Source organism: Solanum verrucosum, unplaced genomic scaffold (genome assembly GCF_900185275.1).
Source record: "Solanum verrucosum unplaced genomic scaffold, falcon-dt-bn FXZP01000008.1, whole genome shotgun sequence".
Lineage (NCBI taxonomy): Eukaryota > Viridiplantae > Streptophyta > Magnoliopsida > Solanales > Solanaceae > Solanum > Solanum verrucosum.
Genome location: NW_026020195.1, coordinates 1382422 through 1401742, shown reverse-complemented (window position 1 = coordinate 1401742; position 19321 = coordinate 1382422). Strand labels below are relative to the sequence as shown.

General features: G+C 36.4%; 2 protein-coding genes across 6 annotated transcripts; both read left to right on the top strand.

Annotated features, from left to right (window-relative positions):
* Positions 1–758: 758 nt before the first annotated feature.
* On the top strand, positions 759–12895 carry LOC125829754 (DNA-directed RNA polymerase 1, mitochondrial). Of its 3 annotated transcripts, none has more exons than XM_049508948.1 (19): positions 759–1770; positions 2900–3142; positions 3239–3366; positions 3529–3595; positions 3718–3776; positions 4284–4401; positions 4623–4736; positions 4838–4969; positions 5051–5467; positions 8021–8071; positions 8348–8418; positions 8908–8992; positions 9431–9583; positions 10397–10471; positions 11304–11393; positions 11510–11557; positions 11767–11881; positions 11990–12093; positions 12296–12895. In XM_049508948.1, the coding sequence occupies exons 1-19, from the start codon at positions 934–936 to the stop codon at positions 12404–12406; spliced, it is 3018 nt and encodes a 1005-aa protein (XP_049364905.1). In that variant the 5' UTR covers positions 759–933; the 3' UTR covers positions 12407–12895. The 3 variants fall into 3 exon arrangements, with proteins under 3 accessions (XP_049364905.1, XP_049364907.1, XP_049364906.1); XM_049508950.1 differs by having other exon boundaries at positions 2900–3043; positions 12296–12744; XM_049508949.1 differs by having other exon boundaries at positions 2900–3106; positions 12296–12744.
* A 1618-nt stretch (positions 12896–14513) lies between these two features.
* On the top strand, positions 14514–18982 carry LOC125829752 (putative U-box domain-containing protein 42). Of its 3 annotated transcripts, none has more exons than XM_049508945.1 (5): positions 14514–14609; positions 15341–16271; positions 16574–16883; positions 17237–18080; positions 18192–18982. In XM_049508945.1, the coding sequence occupies exons 2-5, from the start codon at positions 15492–15494 to the stop codon at positions 18946–18948; spliced, it is 2691 nt and encodes an 896-aa protein (XP_049364902.1). In that variant the 5' UTR covers positions 14514–14609; positions 15341–15491; the 3' UTR covers positions 18949–18982. The 3 variants fall into 3 exon arrangements, with proteins under 3 accessions (XP_049364902.1, XP_049364901.1, XP_049364900.1); XM_049508944.1 differs by having other exon boundaries at positions 14532–14609; positions 15078–16271; positions 17240–18080; XM_049508943.1 differs by having other exon boundaries at positions 14532–14609; positions 15078–16271.
* The last annotated feature ends 339 nt before the right edge of the window (positions 18983–19321 follow it).

Sequence of the window (19321 nt, the reverse complement as noted above, 5' to 3'; positions counted from 1 at the left end):
AAATTCTACAAAATCACAATTTGTAGGTTATATGTGTATGCATTGGACTCTTGATAGAAAGAAATATTTATTGACAATTTTTGTTGACTTTTTAGTGGTCTTAATTCCTCCTATGAAGATGTTGTGGCCCATGATTGAACAACACTTTTGCACAACTTATTTGTTAGATTTGGTGATTTTTAATATTATTTGTTTTATTAAAATTGAAGTTTATTAATGAAAGTTATTTTCTTGTTCTCTTTTTAACTTTTTCCAATTTGAGTTTTTATTGTTTTTGTTCTATAAGCTAAATCCTTCGTTTTTCTTTCTATCTATCAAGTGTTTTGCCAATTTTCAAACCAATTTCTTTCTCATTTTATTTATTTAATGATAAATACGATAATATAACAAAAAAATAAATTTACAGAGAAAGTCAAACTATAATTTCACCTCGAAACATTTAAGTCCAATATCCAAATGAGAGAATATTGCAAAAGCTTCATATTATTATCATTAAATTAAGTTTTGTGGAATACCATAAAATAGGTATCATTTTAATAAATTATAATCTTTTTCTTTTTGGAGTTTGGAGGAAATTCTAAATTTCTTGGATAAAAAACTAAAAATATAAAAAGAAATTCTGAATTTCAGTGCCATACATCCCTCGAAAGTTACTGTAAACGGGTCGGGTCGGTCAGCCAATAAGGTAAAATTAAAACCCGGATAGTATTTGTTAATTCTTAGTAACGAAAGAATAGGTTTTTGGAAGGGTTTAAGGCAGCCTCCATCGCCAAACTCCTTCTCCTGTGCTTCTCTTTTCACCATTTTTTCTTCTCAAGATTTTCCCTTTCAATGCTAGCAAGCATTCCACAGTTTCCCTTACCTTTTTTTCAGGTTATTAGTCATTTGGGGTAATCTTTTTTCTTCAGTTTTCCAACAAAAGATCCACTGAATATGTGGAGATACATATCTAAACAAGCTTATTCAAGAAAATTGAGGAATACCCATGATTCAGATTTTCTTGGTTTTGCTCAGTCTTTAGGAAAGACTAGACCTTTACAAGGGTTGTGTGAAGAAATTTATAGGAATCCCAACTTGGGTGTGTCTCAAAGTTCAATCTTTACTAGAGTTAATGGAAAAAGTAGATGTTTAGATGGGATGTGTGAAGATAGTTGTAGGAATCACTACTTGGGTTTCTCTGAAAGTTCAATCTTTTCTAGAGTTAAAGGAGATTTTCGAGTTTGTGGATCTTTAGGAATTTTGAGGAGTTATGGTAGTGCTGCAGAGGCTATTGCTTCTACATCTGAAGAAGATATTGATGAAATTCAAGAATTAATTGAGGAAATGAACAAAGAAAATGAGGCTTTGAAGACCAATTTGCAGCCAAAGCAGCCGAAAACAGTAGGTGGGATGGGGATTGGGAAGTATAATTTGCTTAGGAGAAGGCAGATAAAGGTAGAAACTGAAGCATGGGAAGACGCGGCTAAGGAGTATCAGGAGCTGCTGATGGATATGTGTGAGCAAAAGCTGGCGCCAAACTTGCCCTATATTAAATCTTTGTTCTTGGGTTGGTTTGAGCCATTGAGGGATGCCATAGCTGCTGAACAGAAGTTGTGTGATGAAGGTAAGAACCGCGGGGCTTATGCTCCCTTCTTTGATCAGTTGCCTGCTGAAATGATGGCTGTGATTACAATGCACAAGTTGATGGGGTTGCTAATGACTGGTGGAGGAAGTGGTAGTGCTAGAGTGGTGCAAGCTGCTTCCCACATTGGTGAAGCAATTGAGCACGAGGTTCGTCTCTGTCCATTGGGGATTTTTTTTATACTTGCATTGTAGTCAATGACTCTATTCTCTGGTACATTTGTTGTATGTTCCTTAGAGTAATCAACATAACCTCATAGCGACATATGCCAGCAGATTCTCTATTGGAGCGAAATATTGGTGTTTCATTATCTCTTAGGAAACTAAAATTTTGTCCTATGGGGTTTCTAGTGACCATGTGCCCCCCATCTGGAAAGAATAGGCTGGAGAAAGCGATAGCACAAACACATGAATTGAAATAGATTAAAATTTTACATCCCCGATGGTGAGGGGAAAAGTTGCTTAGTTAGGGTGATATTCCAGTTGATTTTATATCCTTTTGTGTGCTTGTCTTGTATTGATTTATGCAAACTTGTATTTTCCTTCTCTGCGATAACTTGTTTAATTTTATTGCAATCTTTTCACTGAAAATGTCAATGGAACTTAGTTACCATTATAAAAAAAATAAAAATGTCAATGGAACTTGGAGAGGCTGCAATAAGTTTCCATTTCCTTGTTTCAAATGTATTATGATGCAGTATCAATATGGGTGAAATAAGGCTGCCAAAATCTCTCTTTTTGTTTGTTTGGGAGAAAACCCTGGTATACTGTATACAAGTGGTGTACAAAAAGTGGTAGAACCTACAATAAAACATGGTTCTCCACAATGAGCACCCTATCATCAATACTCAATGGAATCTCGTGCGTGTCCAAAAATTAACTAAAATCAGAATGCTGAATACATCGACTGCCCATAATTTTGTTTAGACACTTGAACTACAACTTGTTTTGATTGAACATCTAAACAAATGATGAAGTGTTCCTATTAGACAGAAGACACTTGCCACTCAAACTACAGGCACTCGAAGTACAACCTGTTCTTATGAGTTCTTGTATTGTATGTTCTTCTGTTACATTAATGACCTCTCTGTATATGGTGGCGTTGAATCAATGGCTATTTTAGGCTATTGGGAACTTCATGGTTCCTTTTTATGTTGTCTCCATTTGCTAGCCTAAGTTCAGAAGCATCTCTCATGACTAATCAAAAAGTATATAACAAAAAGAGAGCTGTTCAGCCATGCTTGTGTAGTTCATTGGTCCTATTTCAATTCCTTCTCAGGCCAGAATACATAGATTTTTGGAGAAGACAAAGAAAAATGCATTGGATGGGTCCTTGGAAGAAACAGCTGGTGATATAATGAAAGAAAGAGAGAGGCTGAGGAAAAAAGTAAAAATCTTGATGAAGAAACAGAAGCTGCAGCAGGTTCGAAAGATTGTGAAGCAGCAAGATGATGAAAAGCCTTGGGGCCAGGACAACCTTGTCAAGGTTTGTCTTCAACAGTGTCTTCCCTTCGTCACCTTTGTATGATCAGTATTGGAGCTTCCTTTCCTGGGCATGCCCTTGTATTTATAGTAGTTTGTGATTGTTTTTTTTGCTGAAAGTAATGCCTTTCTATAGGTTGGCTGCAAATTGATTCAGATATTAATAGAAACCGCCTATATACAGCCTCCAAATGACCAGTTAGATGATTGTCCTCCAGATATTCGGCCAGCATTTATGCACACCCTCAAAACTGTAGAAACAGTGTGAGTACAAACTTAACTCGATGAATTCCTTTCCCTCAGTTGCCTCAATAGAAATAGAGGTAAACAAGAAAAGAAATCCACTCTTTTCATCATGGGGTTCGATGTAGATAACATTTCCGAACCATTCATTGTTGATTTCTTTTGTGGCTTCCGTGATTACAGGAAAGGTAGCAGAAGATATGGTGTGATTCAATGTGATCCACTTGTTCGTAAAGGCTTAGATAAAACTGTGAGTACAGTATTTCACAGATACTCATTGCCCGTTGGGTGATACTGTGATTCTCCTGCTTACATAATCAATTTCCATAGAGGAATTACATATAATGACAGTAAATCTTTTCTCGCGAACAGGCTAGACATATGGTGATTCCATATATGCCGATGCTGGTTCCTCCACAGAATTGGTCAGGGTTAGTATGCAGATCTTCTCTTCTTATTTCCATTCTGTATGCTAGATACTTGAGTTTAGATAATTACTCTATTCTATTTTCTTCCTTTTTTTTTCCGTAGTGAATAAAAGCTTTTGTTTCCCGTTGGCCGGAACTTAGTACCTTTGAGGTGTGTCAAAATCCATTCTCAAGATAGTATCTGTGGACTGAGGTTTCTCCCACTTGTTTGTATTGCTAGATTTATTGACCGAAGTTCTTCCGAGTAACCATTACTGTGTGACCTGTTATTGGTATTTGCTTCTTCCTGAAGAACTTGATTGATCTTCAAAGTCACAGTTAAAATTTTGGTCAGTGGTAATTAGATGTCTCTTCAGAGAAAGCTAAACTGATATATGAATAAGGCTCTTATTGACTTCCTGTGTTGGCGATAGGACCACATATTTGCATCGGCTGCTTGGTTTGGTAATTCCAGCCATTAGATCTCAGAACCATGTATGGATTGGGTTAAATTTCCACATTTTCTGGCAGGTATGACAGAGGTGCATACTTATTTTTACCATCATACATTATGCGGACGCATGGAGCAAAACAGCAGCGTGAAGCAGTTAAAAGAGTTCCAAAGAAGCAATTGGAACCTGTATTCCAGGTTTGCAGGCAGATGTTTCCTTATCTGTAGCATTCAAAATTCGAGCCCTCCACCCCCCATCCCCCAAAAAAAAAAGATGGAGAAAGAAAATCAGGACTCGTTTTTCACCTTTCTATATGTAATATTCAAAATTCGAGCCCCCCCACCCCCATCCCCAAAAAAAAAGATGGAGAAAGAAAATCAGTACTCGTTTTTCACTGTTCTATATTTTGACCTTTCAGGCACTTGACACTCTTGGTAATACCAAATGGAGGGTGAATAAAAGGGTGCTTGGCATATTAGACAGAATATGGGCTAGTGGAGGCCGTCTTGCTGATTTAGTCGACAGGGAAGATGTGGGTGACTACGCTACATGATGTTGAGATTTTGTTTCCCTTTTGCTTTTTGAGGTTTGTTTAACCACATGCATGCGTTCTTAGAGGTGAGTTGATTTCAGGTACCTTTACCCGAAGAGCCAGACACCGAAGATGAAGAAGAAATCAAGAAATGGAAGTGGAAAGTTAAAGCTGCAAAAAAAGAGAACTGCGAGAGGCATTCTCAGCGGTGTGATATTGAACTCAAATTAGCTGTAAGTTATATCCTCGTCTTATGTTATTCCACTTTTTCCTGTATTGATGTATAGTATTTGACCTTTTGTTTTGAAGAGCAGGTTGCGCGGAAAATGAAGGATGAAGAGGGTTTTTATTATCCACATAATCTTGATTTTCGTGGTCGTGCATACCCCATGCACCCGTATTTGAACCATCTTGGTTCTGATTTATGCCGTGGCATCCTTGAATTCTCTGAGGGGCGCCCACTTGGAAAGTCCGGTTTACGCTGGCTGAAGATACATCTAGCAAATGTATATGGTGGTGGTGTTGATAAGTTATCATATGAAGGTCGTGCAGCATTCAGTGAAAACCATGTGGAGGATATTTTTGACTCTGCAGACAGGCCACTGGAAGGAAGGCGTTGGTGGTTGGGGGCGGAAGATCCTTTTCAATGCTTAGCAACATGTATTAACATATCTGAAGCATTGAGAAGCCCTTCTCCAGAGACCTCTATATCTCATATGCCCATTCACCAGGTAATAGATAATCCGAGAATGTTTGTGGTGGAGTTCGTAATGTGTGTGCTTAGCTTGAACCTCTTGAAGGCTCTGTAGATGAGAGGCCTGCAGGAACGAAAAGCTATATTTATGTTGCGCATTTGTGTACTTCCACTAATTCTAGATGATGCCCACAACTAGTCTAGATGGTTACTGAGGGTATATTGCTTGTGACTGTGTAATATTATGCTGTGAAGTTATTCTCATGGTTTTAGTATTTCCTTAATCAATTTGAAAGGTTGATGAAAGTTGCTTAGGCTTAGGGTTTCGATGGTCATCCTGATAGTTGAACCTTGCTAGCATAGTGATGAACCGGGGGGAGGGGGATTTTCTACCAGAGATTTCGGTTTGTGTGAATGCCCTCAAACTAATGGTGCCATTTAGATAGTTGAGGTCCCAAAGTCATGGGGTGTAGCAGTTAACCTTGGGCTTTAATGAATGAAAGTGCTATGAAGAAAATAAAAATATGTGTTCAAGAGTAATAGCAGACCAAATTACACAGACAAAAGAATTCAAAACATACAATCAAGTAAAATATTTTTTCAAGTGTTGCTGTCTTCAAGGCAGAAGCCACGGGCAATGAGGTGCATGCCTTAGCTCCTATATATTAGTGCTGCTTAAAGGAGGCATAGCACAAACCTATTTTTCATGTAGTTTCAGGGATTAATCATGCCTCATTACTCAAGAGAGCCTTTGACAGCTTAGTTGAAAATGATGCCAAACTCTGCAGCTCAGGCATACTGCATCATCCACACATTTACTAGCTTTCAGAATCCTTTGAACAATCCATGATGCATGCTTGGCAATGTCCGACAAAGAAGTTCCTGTTCTTCCCATAATATCAGTGAACTGTGAATCCATCTTACTCAGAGCTTGTCTTTCTTCTGGCTCAAGTTCCATAGTAGTTTGATCATGACAGCTTTGTTTCAAAACCTCCTACTGTCTCAGGTTGGCAAATTCTATCCCAGGCTAGATGTGCTTCTTTGATAAATCAACTCCAATCCACAAAAAACTTCCACATGTAGCTTCAATTATCTTTACCACTTTCTTTGGAAGGATAAATGTCTCAGAACACTGACTGACTGACTTAATCAACTTGGCTCTACCTACATAGGATAAGAATTTTGTGGTCCAAGACTTTGTCCTACTCAAGATCTTATCTATCAAGGGCGGACAGTTGACACCTTCTTTGTACTCAAAGGCACCCCTAAGTATCTTATAATGAGTTCACCTTTATTGAAGCCGTAGATTCCCAGGATTTCCTGTTGTACTTCTCTTGACACTCCTCCACAATAAACAGAACCTTTTGATGGATTAGCAAATAAGACCAGAGGCTTGTGAGAAACATTGAAACTGATCAAATACGTATTGACTGACATAGCATCTCCTCTACAAAACAGGAGTAAATCACCTGCAAACCAAGTTGGATTAGGTTCAATTTGGCATATTTAGGATGGACGTTAAAGTTTCGAATTTTCCCCCATTGCTTCAATTGTCTACTTAGATGTTCCATTGCTAAAACAAACAAGAATGGGGACAATGAATCTCCTTGTCTCAAGACTTTCTTAGCTTCAAAAGGCTTAGATGGTTTCCCATTAATGATGATGGAATAGGACACTATCTGCACACATGCCATTAGCCATTCAATAATGATACTAGGGAAATATAGGCTGATCAGTATCTGCTCTAGATAGGCCACTCAACAGAATCATATCCTTTTTTTGCATGTCAACATTGAGCATGCATCTAGGTGATACCCCTTTACTAATTCATAGAGTAGAATATTGTCAGTGATTACCCTTCCTTGAACAAATTCTGCTTGACTAGAATCCACCAGACAGTTCATAACATTCTGCATTCTCTTTTGTGAGTACTTCAGAGATCAACTTATACAACAAGAGATTGGTGGAAGTTCTCTGATAGAAGAAAAATTCTGTACTTCAGGAATCAATCTGACAGTGGTGCAATTTATGCCCTTGAACATCCAAGTAGTCTGAAAAAAATTGCAGTACTGCATATGAGACTTCACAATGATAGGCCATGTTTTCTTGAATGTTGTGTGATATTTGTTTTAGCTTACTTTCAATGGTTGTATAATTGAGGTTGTAAACACTCCTCTCATTTCGTTGTTCTAGTGGGAATCCTATAATTTTTTCATTAATTTAGTGCAATTTTGTATTTCACCTACAATGTTAGTATTGCACGTTATAATCCAGATTACTGGGTATGTTGTTGTACTTTATAACTATTACTTTTAGTTAATCTTTCTCATGTAATAAATATTACATCCTTAATAATTAAGTAATATTTTTCGTGAAATCTTTAGGAAAATTGAACTCATGAATAATAAATCCCTATTTCTAAGAAAATCTATTGTTGAAGAGCCATCTGTTAATCACAAAAGGATGAACTAAACATTCTAATATGTGGTAGCTTTAGACTTTACTTAAAATGTTGTTGCATGTATACGTCATGTTTTGAAGTTTTACCTACAGTGTGAATCTGATTGTCTGCTTATGACTTTTAATGAAGGATGGGTCGTGCAATGGGTTACAACATTATGCCGCCCTTGGCAGGGATAAGGTAATGCATGTCCTTTTTTGTTGCCTTCTTTAAGACTGTAAGATTGATTCATTGAATATTTACTCAAAAAAAAGATTGATTCATTGCATAAGCTGTCTTTGTTTGATATCAAGTATGCCTGCTCTGGGCTTGAGTTGCAGCATTAGCTAATTCAGCATTCAAATGTACTTGACAAATTATGGCATATTTTTGTGTTGTGTACTACAGAATTAATCCTAAATGGTGCTAAAATGTTTTGAGTTGGCATGTTTTGACCGAGTTTGGATTACTTTACAGTTAGGAGCAGCTGCAGTCAATCTTGTTGCTGGAGACAAGCCTGCTGATGTTTACTCTGGAATTGCTGCTCGGTGAGTTACTATTTAGCCACTAAACTGCACTTCCCCTACTTCCTTCTTTTGCTTTCACTCCTTCAATGTGGCTTTCAATCCTAGAAGACTTAAGTCTGAGACCAGCTGTAGAAAATGCTGCAGGACGTTTGATCAAATTCACTGTGTCTTGTCTTTGGTGAGAAGAGATTATAGATTGATAATATATCTACCAATTTTTTCTTGTGATAGAGAGATGCTTAAACTTAAGCTGTTGTAATTGTGATTGATGGACTCAGGATTAGATGTAAATTTCATATATAGAGATTAGAGAGGATCATTTGTGTAATAGTGTAATAGTATTCTAGTAGTAACCTATATAATGATGCCAAAATTGCTAGGCTGGATCAACAATTATCCTTTCCTTCTGTGATAGGAATGCTTTTGTGATTAATCTTAGTTCCTAGACAATCTTTGACAGGAGACTACAATTTTTCTATATGATGATTGTAAGTTTCTTCCTTCAACCAGAGTTCTTGATATTATGAAGAGAGATGCAGATAAAGATCCTGCAACTGATCCAAATGTGATGCGTGCCAGGCTGTTAATTAACCAGGTTTGTCTTTGATGTGTCTAAATTCTTTGGGCTTATGTACTGCAATGATGGATTTTTTTTCAGAGTTTTATGGAGTAATATATGAGGGGCATACATCTATATTTCTATGTCTGCTGAATGATAGACACTCTATAGTTTTTTTGGAGAGGTATTTATATTAATAAATAACACAGAGAGTGATAGATTTTCTGTACAAGTGAACAAAAGAAGAAAAGAAAACCAAAAGTATGTTCCTCTTCAACTGATGGATTCTATGAATTCTAACAATGTTTCTGCCTCATTAGCATACTCCAGCTTACATCAAGAATGAAATAGCAAAAGATAATTAAACTTAATCCTCTGAACTGATTTGCACTACTCTTCACTCGTCAGAGCATCATTATAATGTGCTAAATAATATTTCTTTCTGTAACGCGTTGCTTTTAATTGCTAACTCAGGTGGACAGGAAGTTGGTCAAGCAAACAGTGATGACATCAGTGTACGGTGTCACATATATTGGTGCTCGTGACCAAATCAAGAGAAGATTGAAGGAGCGTGGTGCCATTGAAGATGATAATGAGTTGTTTTCAGCAGCTTGTTATGCGGCAAAAGTATGAACTTAGATTATTCAAATCTGCTTGGGCTTTTCAATATAATCATATAAATGGATTTATAGTAAAGTCATGGCATATCAAAATAAATCTGTCTATCTCAAATAGGTAATCCTTTCCTTGAGGTTAGTCCTGAAGTGTTGTCTAATAGTAATATGGGTCATCACTTATTCATATTAAAAAGAAGTAAATGTGGTTCGTCTTTTCACTGTTCTCTATACAAACTATCTTCTGTTCTATTCCACAAAACACAAAAGTCAATGTAGGGGTCCAACATTCTCCCAGCAAATGTTAGAAGTCATATTTTTATCTTCTTTCAAATCATAGTGTTGTTTAAACAAACCAAAAAAAAAAATGATGGGAATGAGGTCCTAGTACCCATGCAAAATGTAGTATTACTCCAATCCTAAGACTTGCGTTCATATCGACTCCAACAATCAAATTTAACTTTGGTCAAACATATTTTCAGATAAATTTATGCAGTCTTACAAAATTCTAGATCTTCTACATAGTACATGATTGTACTTGCGTGTAATTTAAATCATTTTGCCATTTCATGGTGAAACATATTTCTACATTTAGTCTTGAATGTGGCTTTGGCCAACACCAACTCTGACCTTTGGGAGTCAAATTGGATGTTTTGGGATGGAGTGAGTGGTTTGAAACATTATGTAACTACATTTAGAGGTCCTTGAGGTTGCTGTTGAATTACATGTCTATACTTTATGTTGTCTATTTAGCGTCAATGTTCCTTCAAATGCTGTTCTGTATCTGCTTATGTACTTGATCTTATTATCTTTCACACATGGTCAGACCACGTTGACTGCCTTAGGAGAGATGTTTGAAGCAGCCAGAAGTATCATGAGTTGGCTTGGAGATTGTGCAAAGGTTTGCTTTTTATTCCAATTATCACATTAATTAATTAGTTCATGTATTGAATTTTGAGTTATTAAATTAAAATTTTAGTGGTTAAACCTGTTAAGAATCTCAAGTTTGATGTATGATGCATAATTTTTGTCTCGGTAGTTGTTTAAATGTGCGCTGCAGTCTATCCCTTGATCCTAGTTCAGTGACTTCCTTGTTCTGATATTAGTACAGAAGCTGATCTTTAGGATTATATAAGCTGGAACTTTAAATTTTTTTGATGCTTCCACATGTTCTGGTCTATGCTGGATGTGAAAAGCAGTAGCATAAGCTAAAATTGCAACAACAACAACAAACCCAGGTTCCCACAAGTGGGGTTTGGTGATGGTAGAGCGTATGTAGACCTTACCCCTACCTTTGAGAAGGTAGAGACTGAATCCGAAAGACTCTTCGGCTGAGCAAACAGTGAAGAAGTGGCAATAGCAACAAATACAAACAACAGCAAGATGATAAGATATTGAAATAATAGGTAGTGATAGAAATCTAAAAATAAAAGGGGGAAGAAACGAATAATACTAAAACTCTGGGATGACAAATCATGTTGTGTTACCCTCTAATTGGACTCAATGTGGTGTTAGTCAATGAATTTGAAAGTGCTTTGTTTGTAATTGTAATCTTAGGGAGGAAAACCCTTTCAGATGGGAAATGTTTTGAAGGTAAAGGAATGAAAACAAAATAATGTCAAACACCAGTATCACCTGATTATGTTGCTCCTGTTTTTTTTTCATTTCAATGGATTTTGAAGTTTTTATGGTCTCGTTTTTTTTTTACTAATGGTTAACACTTTATTATCCAGATTATTGCCATGGAAAACCAGCCTGTACGATGGACCACTCCACTTGGACTTCCTGTTGTGCAACCTTACCGCAAATTAGGAAGGCATCTTGTAATGTTCTGATGCATTCAAAGCTTAAATTGCATGGAATTTCAAACTATCTTATGTCTTTGACATATTTCATATTCGAAGATCACTAACTATTTGTGACTTTAAACTCTATGCAGATTAAAACTTCTCTTCAGATTTTGACGTTACAGCGTGAAACAGATAAGGTTTGCTTGCATTTAACTTGTCTTTCTCCTTCACTCATAATGCTTATACAACAAAAAAAAAATGAATGGAATAACATGCAATTACACTGTTCGAAAACGTGAAACTAATTGGAGATGTTGGATCAATGACTGTGAATTGCATATCATTGACTATAAGTTGGAAGTTAGGTGGTGTTTTCTGTTATTCATGCTCTTATCATAAATTATAGGTAATGGTTAAGCGACAGAGAACAGCATTCCCTCCAAATTTTGTTCACTCTCTTGATGGTTCCCACATGATGATGACTGCCATTACCTGCAAAGAAGCTGGCTTAAGTTTTGCAGGTTTGTATTGCTGCCTATTTTCTTTCCGGTCACATGAAATGTCAAGTGCCCGTGTGAATAAGTGTCAATTGATACATGCTAATGTTTTCATTCCAATATTGATGGCAGGAGTGCATGACTCATACTGGACACATGCATCTGACGTTGACCAAATGAACAAGATTTTGAGAGAAAAATTTGTTGAACTCTACGACGCACCCATACTGGAAAATGTAAGTTTTTTTTGGAAGTTGCCCTTCAAGACATTAATGATTCTCGCATTAAACAAACTTCAATCTACTGTAAACTGTTGTAGCCCTTCTTATCCTCATCAAATTTGCATTGGATTTTGCTTGTGTTTTCTTCAAGATAAGACTGCTAAAGGCTAAAGTATAGCGTGTCACAAATTATTAACACACTTTTAATTGTTAACAGTTACTGGAGAGTTTTCAGCAGTCATTCCCTGACTTGCAGTTCCCCCCGTTACCGGAGCGGGGTGATTTTGATCTAAGAGAAGTTCTGGAATCTCCCTATTTTTTCAACTAGTCGAGCAGTCTTATTTTTTCGATTTTATGTGGTCTGGTGTTTGCTTTCTCCCTACAATGACAAAACTCAATGGGATCTTCAAACTCTTGGATCGATGGCGCTAGGCCAACTGCTGCGCTGGAAGTCAAGAAAAACGAGTGTATACTGACACATTGGCTGCTCCACCTGGATGACCCTGTCACATGCTACTGCAGAAAGTGGCATTGACCATACATGTTGGACAAGCTTAGGATTTCCAGGATGCGTCAGGTTGCTACGCCCATAAGCTACTCTACAGAAAGTTATACTGAGTGAAAGCAGTCAGGCTAATGGTTTCGATGAAATATTATTCGTGTACAAGCATGCGAAGGCAGGAGTAAGCAAAAGCGAAAACGCCTTCCAGCACTGGAAAGACAAACTAATGAAGACTAACCTTATATGATGACTCTACATAGTGCTGAGTAGAACAGTAAGACAATAGCTTCTTCCCCCTTTTTTACCTCAATAAAATCTTATAATTACTTGCTTTTGTACCATTTACATAGCAGGTTGTATATATATCTTTTATGGTGAAATGTCACCTCATTTTTTATACCTCTTATATCTTTATCCTAAGCTTTGTTGTAATAAGAATACAGTTCACAGATTTTTTTTTTATAATAGAAAGAAGTTATATTGTTGTTATTGTTCATGCAATTAGTACATGATATGCCAAGCAAGGACCTACTATTCCTTCCTCCTTTCCCCGATACCGACGGTGAAATAGTATTTTTACAAGATCACTAAGGAGCTCGTTTGGATGATGAACAAGTTATTTCGGGATTAGTTCCAACCCTCGGTGTGGGCCAAAAACAACACTACAATTCCAGGATAACTAATCTTGGGATAAGTTATCACATGAATTAAGATGAATACATAGCTTTTTATGCTCTTGTGCAGTCCTCGTATTTTATGCAAAAATATCAGCATTGTAACATAAGTATTGACTATAGTTATGTTAAATTAATAACATTAAAATAACTTGCTGCAGTTGGATTTTACTGAGATTCAAAACATAAAAAAGTACACAAAGAAAGCAAAAGAAATTCAACATATATATAATGTAATTTTCAATGAAAGGGGTTTCGATGAACTCCCTAACTATCGGTTAAGATACATGAACTTATATTGTCAGTGTATATAAAATATATAAACCTAAGATAAAATGAGGCAAGTCATTGACTAGACTGTTTAATGGTTTAGGTCAGAAGAAGTAAACTCTTGTTGGATGAACAACTTCATCAAAACTTCTAAATCAACTATAACTTCACATTTAATATCCCCCCTTAACTCGTAGACATAAAAGAAGATATTTTATGATATTAAAAAGGACAGTTCTGTACACTAAGTATTTTACATTCATGTAGGATTCGAAGAAGGACCACACCTGACTGATTTCACGACTCAAATCCGTGCCATCAAATTTGTGATAATAAGACACAATTTCATTCTCAACAATTTTTATACTTGCTAAATAAAAGTGGCAACCATGATAAGATAACAAGAGGCATAAGATTGATAGCACCTAAATTATATATTATGAGTTGAATTGATCAAAGTTGATGTAACTCTCTACCTACTCAATATCTACATGACAACTCCATAGAAATTGAAGTCCAATTGAAAAGTTCTTCTTCTCTTTTACATTTCTTTTCTTTATTTCCCCCTTTTTTTGGACTATACAAATTGTTTTTTAAAAAAAAAAAAACAAATTGATGATCCTACTTGCTCAAATACTAAAGTCAATTATCAAAGTAAAATAAAATAAAACAAAACAAAAGAAACATTTACTAAACATCTTGTCTTAGTACATCTGACTGAGTCTTAAATCATGACTATTAATTGTTTCTTTCAAAATACCTTACCTAAGCAAGAAAATAAATAAATCAAATTGACATCAGAAATTTTAGTAGATAATAGTTGTTAACATGAAAAAGAAATTTTATTTTGTGTAGAAATGACTGATTCAGATCATCCCTTAAAATGTCTTTCTTCAAGATTTTGGAGAACTACCATATAACACTTCCCTATCGATGTATTTTTACATCCCACAGCTTCGACAGATCGCTTAGCCCCAGCCTAAGAGCAGAACTTTCGATCAGTGAACTATTACGCACTCTTTCATTATAGTTTAGCCACTGTGGATATGGACATGTCTGGCAGTATAGATTCTGATATCATACTGGTAAGTAATTAGTTCTCTTCTTTTATTGCTAATTTCCCACATCCAAACAAGCCCTTTTAGAGTTTTAGTTGTTTTTGCTTATATTTGATTGATTACATAGTAGTAAGAGGTTCTAAATAAGTACATGATAATAGTTGAATCCATTATACTAATAACAACTTATTTGTTCTTGCATTCTATATTGCTCGGAGTCTCAAAAAGTACACTACTTCTGGAGAATCTGATATGCACTAAACAGGGTGTGATTAGACTCTTTTAGGTCAGATTCTAGCTTAATGATAGCTGAAACAATGCCACATTTTCTTCGTTGTCAGGTCTAGCGTTGTAGCTACATAGACTGAAGGATTGTCAGTTGAACATCCTTCGTTGGAAAAGTATACTATCTATATAGAAAACGATATTGTGTATGTAGGTTAAAAAGTACTTTTGAACATTCTTAGTGAAATTCCTGACTTTGTCACTGCACAGGTTAATGGAGAAAGGGACAGAGTTAGCATACTTGCTGAATCCTTGTTGGCAAATATTTCAGAGTTCACAAAATCAGTAGTTTCAATAGATGTTGAAAAAGAGAATTTCATTGAGATTGGAAGCTACTTATACCGCGTTTCTGCAGTAATAATGGAGTTGCAAAAAGGAAAAAATGCAACATCAAATGTCATAGAGAAATTACAATCTATGTTTGAAAATGTGCATCTAGCTAATGAGCTGATCAAGAAATGCCAAAAGTATAGGCAAAAAAATCAGTTGATTGAACCAAGTATTGTCATAGAACAACTTCAAGTTGTGAACAGACATATCGCGGAAGGATTGAGTCTCATACCATCTTGTTTTTATGGGGAACAAGAATGTGCAGAAACCGCGGTTAAGTCTCTCTTGAAAGATATGAAAGGTGCAGCTGCATTTGTAGCAAGAAAGAATCTGATTTCGGAGCAGACAGAGTTAGAAGTTAACATGTTGCATTCAAGGGAATTAATGACTAATGAAACAGCAGAAACAGAAACAGAAACAGATCTTTACTCCATTGATATTGAAGTTTCCATGGAGAATCTTCAATTAGCTGATTCAACAAATCTATATATAAGTGATAATTTGAGAAGCAGTATCAGCGGATGCTTTCATTTACAGAATCATGGGAACCGGAGTCCTGGTTCTTTAACAAATTTGCCACGGATGTCTGAGTCTGAATACATGGAACCTCTATACGAAACATTCTTCTGTCCTTTAACAAAGAAGATTATGGAGGATCCTGTCACAATAGAAAGTGGAGTAACATATGAGAGGGATGCGATATCAGAATGGATTAACAAGTCTGATAATAACCGCGAAGAAATATTTTGTCCAAAGTCAGGCCAGAAGCTAAAGAGTAGAAGTCTGAGCACTAATGTGGCATTGAAAGCAACGATAGACGAATGGAAAGAAAGAAATGAAACAGCAAGGATCAAGGCTGCAAGGGCAGCATTGTCTTCAGCTACTACACAGGATATAATACTCAAAGCAATCGAAGATTTGCACAGCGTTTGCCTCAGAAAACCGTACAATAAGGTACAAGTTCGTAGCATTGGTGTAATACCACTGCTTGGAAATTTACTGGATAACAGAAACAGAACTATAAGATGTGCAACGTTGGAATTATTGCGATATTTGGCTGAAGATGATGATGAGGTAATAGTCTTTTTCTTCTATCCTTGAAGTGTTTTAAGTTCAAAAAAGCATACAGCTACTACTCCCTCCGTTTCAATTTGTTTGTCTGGTTTTGACTTCTCACAAAGTTTAAGAAAGTAAAGAAAACTTCAGAATTTTGTGGTCTTAAACTCAAAATATACAGACTAAAAAGAAAAGAACGACAAACAAATTGACACGGAAGGAGTATAACATTTCAGATTTTATCTGTCTCCACTCTACATTGAACATAATTAGAGTATCCTCTAGACATGTTACTGAGTTGAGCTGTGGCACAAATGCAGGAAGTAATTGTTCAAACTATCGATGTTGCTACAGTCACAAGGATGCTGTCAAGTAATCACGGACCTATTAGGCATGCATCACTACGTCTTCTGCTTGAGCTATCGAAATCCCAGTTTCTGTGTTATAATATTGGGGCAGTTCCTGGAGCCATCCTCATGCTCATTACAGCCAAATACAGACATACCGATGATGCATTCATTGCAGATAAAGCTGATGAAGTCTTGAAAAGTTTAGAGAAATATCCTAGCAACATCAAACACATGGCTGAAAATGGATATCTGGAGCCACTTTTAAATAATCTTCTCGAAGGTAATCATGTACTCCCTCGTTTCAATTTGTTTATCTTACTTTCCTTTTTTGTCCGTTTAAAAAAAAAAGTCTTTTTCCTTCATTGGAAACTATTTATTTTCAACTTTCTACGTGGCATGGACATAGGATTAAAGGACATTTTGGTACAATCTACACATCTTTAGTTTAAGACCACAAGATTCTAAAGTCTTTGTTTTACTTTCTTAAACTTCCGTTTCAAGTCAAAACCAGAGAGACGAACTGAAACGTAAACTATAGACAAGTATCAAAGAGGTTGATTCCAAATTGAGTCTTTTTTGGTGTCGATTTTAAATTCAAGTAACTGACTGTTACTACTACCAAAAAAACTTGAGTAGGCAGTGAAGAGATGAAAATGGAGATGGCACGATACCTCGGGGAAATCGTTCTTGGACCTGACAACATAATCTATGTTGCTGAACGAGTTTCTCCGACTTTGATCAAAATGATAGAGAGTGGAGATACTTTGAGCAGGAATGCAGCCTTTGTAGCTCTACAACAAATTTCTTCTCACCATCCAAATGCTAACACACTAGTGCAAGCTGGCCTTGTCCAAATCATGATTGATGAGATTATCTCTCGAAAGATGATTCACGGTGAGCCAATGAACTCGAAGAAAGAAGCAGCTGGTATACTTGCAAATGTGCTCGAGTCTGGATTAGATCTAGAGAATCTTCAAGTTAACGAGCGTGGCCACACATTGGCTTCTGATTACATGATATTCAACTTCATCCAGAGGATCAAGAACTCAACCCCTGAAGAAATGAACTTTCACCTTGTTAGAATCTTGATATGCCTGATGAAGTACCCCAAAGCATCGTCTACCGTTACCTCTGTGATCAAAGAGACAGACGCTAGCTACAATCTGATCGAGCTCATCAATAACCCTGACGAAGAACTCAGCATTGCAGCACTTAAGCTTCTTATCACTCTCTCTCCTTTCATGGGACACACAATTTCAGACAGATTATGCAAAACCAAAGGACAACCCGAGAGCCTAATTCACAATCCATCTGAAAGTCCTCGAATCACAGAAAAGCAAGCAGTCTCCGCGACTCTTCTTGCAAAGCTTCCCCACCAAAACATGACACTCAACCTAGCATTGGTCAATAAGAACACAATCCCTACAATCATAGAACAAATCAACAAAATCCATGTCAGTGGGACAAGAACAAGCAGGTATTGCTAGTTTTTTAAAAGATTGTGAAAATATTGGTTGAAAAATATCTCTCAATATTCTTATTAATCGTATAGAAGGTCTTTAAACTTAATACACAAAATTTTCAACAGGTACACAAGTGCATATTTTGATGGTCTAGTAGGAGCTCTTGTCAGATTGACAACAACACTCTACGATCATCAAATCCTGCACGTAGTAAGAACGTTCAACTTCACGTACATATTCACAGAGTTACTCGTGAAAACATCAAGCGATGAAGTCCAAAAGTTATCCGCGATTGGTCTGGGGAACTTATCAAATCAATCAATCAACTTATCAAAACCACCACCAATCAAGAGCAACAATTACATAAACTCTCTTCTACTAAGAAGATGTATGTCTCTCCGTTCAAAGTCCGAAAAAGTACCATTATGCTCAGTCCACCGAGGCGTTTGTTCTGCTGAAGACAGCTTCTGCTTAATTGACGCTAAGGCAGTTGAAAGGCTACTGTCCTGTTTGCACCATGACAATGTGGAGGTAGTTGAAGCAGCATTATCAGCTATATCGACTTTACTAGATGATAAAGTCGATATAGACAAGAGTGTTAAGTTACTGATTGAGATGCAAACCATTCAACATGTACTGAATGTGGTGAAAGAACACAGAGGAAATGTCTTGTGGCACAAATCATTTTGGCTTATTGAGAAGTTTCTATCAAAAGGTGGGGACAAATCTGTTTCTGATATATCACAAGACAGGTTGTTTCCTGCTACTGTAGTCAGTGCATTTCAACATGGTGATGTTTGCACAAGGGAAATGGCTGAAAAAATCTTGATGCATTTGAACAAAATGCCACACTTTGCAAACACAGCTAGTTTTACCTTGTAATAATGTACAGAGGTCTTGAATTAAACAGACACAACGAACATTGCTTGTGAAGGAGCATGACTATTCTGAATAGTCATGATCTCTTAAGTTTCTATAAATATAAGGACGATCTCCTGAAGTAACGTAAGAAAAATCTATAGGTATAAACACGTGCTTTGTTGTATCCCGAAGGGAATTACTTTTATTTCCCCTACTCATAGCCATTTCTTCTTCGGTTATCTTTTCCTATTTTGCTAACAAAAAATCAAGTTGATTTCTCAGATGATCACTCAACTTATAATCTCATAAAATCTCTTTGCTTGTTGAAAAAATTGAAAACAAGAAAAAATAAAATCTGATATGGTAACTATTAGTTGAATCACCATTTGAGAAT